General features: G+C 56.1%; 1 protein-coding gene across 1 annotated transcript; it reads right to left on the bottom strand.

Moving 5' to 3' along the window:
* Positions 1–2,603: 2,603 nt before the first annotated feature.
* On the bottom strand, positions 2,604–3,338 carry LOC131571223 (spidroin-1-like). Its single transcript, XM_058823858.1, has one exon. It carries the CDS (start codon positions 3,336–3,338, stop codon positions 2,604–2,606), a length of 735 nt encoding a protein of 244 aa, XP_058679841.1.
* Between the last annotated feature and the right edge of the window lie 749 nt (positions 3,339–4,087).

Raw genomic sequence — 4,087 nt, 5'->3', positions numbered from 1 at the left:
CTCCTGTGACTGGAAAATTTCTAAGGATTTCAGGGTGGCAGGACTTCTACAAGCTTTAAAAGCAAGTCCCTCAAGAAGTAAGCAATGTAAAATCAGAGTGATAAACCTGTTAAAAACAAACACCCGAAACTCTTCCTCCCCTGATTTTTTATGTTTATTTGGAATATTATGCTTTAGGTGCTGTTTTCCCGGTGTCCTCCTCCTCCAAGCCTGAAAAATAGCCAATTTTAAGTGGCAACAGTGGGAATTCCCAAAATCTTTTTCCATTGTAGTCCAGTGCAACACAAATGGCAATACTTCCTTTGGCAGAAAATGCCATCTTTGCATCCACATTAAAAAGGAAAACTCAAAAATCTTTCACAAAATGGTTCTGAATGTTCATTTTTTTGGCGGGGTTTTTTTTTTTTTTGGAGTTGTTGCTGTGGTCTGAGGTGCCAGGAATAATAATCAGCAGGCCTGTGCAGCTGACAGTGCTCCTAGGTAAAAGCAAACCTAATATATCTATTCATCTTATCTGAGCTGGGTTTAAGCAAACAGCTTTCACTCTGCACCCTTTCATGGTCAGATACTGGGAGGGGGAAGGAAAAAAAAAAAACCCCAAACTCTGCTTGGAATAAAGGCAATGAGTATCCCTGATCACTATTATAGATATGGTTATTTAATGTTTCGGGGTGTGCGCGGAGCACAGGGAGCAACTCTTCAGCTGGAGCTAACTCCACATCTCTCAAAAATCCCTCCACGGGGCTGGTGCTGAAACATCACCATCAAGACATGCAGACGAGGCCTCCAGAAGTGTCAGAAGTGTGTGAAATCAGGGGTTCTGTTGCTTTTTTTTTTTTCTAACCTCTGTTGAGTGCTAACCAGGCAAGTTCCTTTGAGATGGTGCAGCAGCTCGTGTCATGCTGAGCAGAGATTTTGGGTTTAACCCAAAACTCATGCAGAATTGCGTTTCTCCCCTCAAACAAACCTCATAATTCACATTCTGCTTGTTTTGAGCCCATGCCTTTGGTGAACAAAATGACAACACACATATTGCCCCAAAATGACATTCCTGTGCCCAGCATCTGGCCCGGCAATGTTCAGTTGTGGGGGCCTGACGGATGACTATGGAAAAGCCAAGAAAAAATGAACTTTCCGCAGATCTATCCTCTTGGCATCCAGCAGCTCCATTGGCTGGTCTTCAAACCTCCATAAGGTGCTAGAATTAATTTTAAGATTTACAAGAAGGCTTTATTTTAAGACTCTGTGATGTTTCACCCTCTTAGTTACCTGAACCTGACTTATAACAGAAACCACACAGGTTCACTTTGCAGTTCCTTTCGGTTTACTCTGTCTAATAAACCAAGAAGAGAGGCTCTAAACGAAAAATAGGGCTCTTAAAAGCCTTGCTGACCCAAACCCCACAGCACAGGGTGTGGATGAGCTGGAGTCTCTCGGCCCAAACCCGCTGCAAATCAAACAAGTAAATAACTCGAGCAAGAGCACCGGGGGAAACAAACATCATGGAACATGAGGGCAGTGAAAAACTCAGCAAAATGCCCATTTCTGGTCACTTTCATGGCTCTCCCCACGGCATCTCCCCTCGGAGGGGAGGGACAGGGTGGGGACAGTGAGGTGAGAAGGGCCCCAAGGTGGGAATGGGAGGGGGACGCTGTCCCAGCCCCGCTCTCCCGAGTGTCCCCGGAGCTCTGTGCTGAGCCACCGCTGCCCGCGTCCCACCTGCATCCCACCCACACCCTGCATCCTGCATCCTGCATCCCACCTGCATCCCACCCTGCATCCCATCCCGCATCCTGCATCCCACTCACATCCTGCATCCTGCATCCCACCTGCATCCCACCCACACCCTGCATCCTGCATCCTGCATCCCACCTGCATCCCACCCACATCCTGCATCCTGCATCCTGCATCCCACCCACATCCTGCATCCCACCCCACATCCCGCATCCCATCCCGCATCCCGCATCCTGCATCCCACCCTGCATCCCACCCTGCATCCCATCCCGCATCCCGCATCCTGCATCCCACCCTGCATCCCACCCTGCATCCCATCCCGCATCCCGCATCCTGCATCCCACCCACATCCTGCATCCCGCATCCTGCATCCCACCTGCATTCCACCCACATCCTGCATCCCAACCCGCATCCCGCATCCCATCCCGCATCCTGCATCCCACCCACATCCCACATCCTGCATCCCACCCACATCCTGCATCCCACCCCGCATTCCGCATCCCATCCCACATCCCGCATCCTGCATCCCACCCTGCATCCCACCCTGTATCCTGCATCCCACCCTGCATCCCACCCACATCCTGCATCCCACCCTGCATCCCACCCTGCATCCCATATCCCACCCACATCCCACCTCGCATCCTGCATCCCACCCTGCATCCAAATCCCACATCCCACCTGCATCCCATCCGGCATCCTGCATCCCACCCACATCCCACCCTGCATTCTGCATCCTGCATTCCACCCTGCATCCAAATCCCGCATCCCGTCCTGCATCCTGCCCCGCACACCGCCCTGCATCCTGGCCCTCGTGCCACATCCCTCCCTGCATCCTGCTCTGCATCCCGTATCCCGTCCCGCCCCGCAACTCACCCCAGATCCCGCATCCTGCCCCACGTCCTGCTCCACCCCGCCCCGCCCCACACACCGCCGGGCATCCTGCCTCTCATCCCGCCTCCTGCCCCGTATCCTGCCTCCCGCATCCTGCCTGCTCTCCATCCCACATCCCGCTCCCCATCCCGCATCCTGTTCCCCACATCCCGCATCCTGCTCCCCATCTCACATCCTGCCCCATATCCTGCATCCTGCTCTCCATCCCTCATTCCACATCCTGCTCCCCATCCCGCATCCTGCTCCCCATCCCGCATCCCCCTCATCCCGCATCCCACATCCCGCTCCCCATCCCGCATCCCGCTCTCCATTCCCCATCCCGCATTCCCCGCTCCCCATGCCGCATCCCGCATCCCGCATCCCGCATCCAGTATTCCCCATCCCGCATCCCGCCCTCGGGGCCCCCGCGGCTCCTCTCGCCCACCCGGCCCCGGCCCCGCCGCCGGAGCTGCGTTTTCTCGCCGTGGCCCATCAAAGCCCCCTCTGTTATTGAAATCCGAGCCCGCTTCCCCCGCGGCGGAGGCGGGGACGGACGGACGGATGGACTGACGGGCGGACGGGCGGGCGGGCAGCGCTCCGGCCGCCCCGAAGAATCGTCCCTTTGTTCGGCCGGGAGGGGCCGGGAGGGGCCGCGCCCCCGCCCCCCAGGAGGGTGGGAAGCCCCTGCCCGACCCCCGGGTGCCGCATCCCGCTCCCCATCTCACATCCTGCATCCCACAACCTGCATCCTGCTCCCCATCTCACATCCTGCCCCATATCCTACATCCTGCTCCCCATCCCGCATCCTGCATCCCGCTCCCCATCTCACATCCTGCATCCCACAACCTGCATCCCGCTCCCCATCTCGCATCCTGCTCCCCATATCCTGCATCCTGCTCCCCATCCCTCATTCCACATCCCGCTCCCCATCACACATCCCGCATCCCGCTCCCCATCTCACGTCCTGCCCCCCGTCCCGCACCCCCCATCCCGCTCCCCATCCTATATCCCTCATCCCATCCCCGGGATGGGGACCCAAGCCCCGGGTTTACCTCACATCTTCCCCAGTGGGATCAAGGGTGCTTCATTTCATGCCTGAATCCTTCCCTTTTCCCGGATTCAGAGTGAACACCTCCCTGGAAATGAGATTTGGGGTGAGGGGCCACAGGAAGGGTGGAGGAGGAGATGCCTGGGGTGTCTTGGGGACCAGCAGCAGATCCACCACCGGTCTGCAGGATGAGTGCAGGAGGAATAATTGTGGAATTTGAAGACATCTGGCAATGAAAGAGGTGCTGAAGGCAGTGCACGGAGAAAATGGACTGTGAATTTCATGTAGGACAATAATCTCGGCCATGTCCGAGCGTCCTTGGTCCCCGAACACCTTCCCTGAGGCCGCCTGCACCTCGATATTTCACCGCACAGAAGTGCATTGCAGGCCTTTCACACCCCCCTTCCCCCAGTAAATTTTAATTAATAACCTTTA

This window comes from Ammospiza caudacuta, chromosome Z (assembly GCF_027887145.1).
Source record: "Ammospiza caudacuta isolate bAmmCau1 chromosome Z, bAmmCau1.pri, whole genome shotgun sequence".
In the NCBI taxonomy this organism is placed as follows: domain Eukaryota; kingdom Metazoa; phylum Chordata; class Aves; order Passeriformes; family Passerellidae; genus Ammospiza; species Ammospiza caudacuta.
Note: the sequence above shows the minus strand (reverse complement) of the source record. Positions and strands in the feature narration are given on the sequence as shown.

What these genes read in the sequence shown, in the direction of transcription:
- LOC131571223 (XM_058823858.1), bottom strand. Translation starts at nt 3,338, where the DNA reads ATGCAGGATGTGAGATGGGGAGCGGGATGCGGCACCCGGGGGTCGGGC.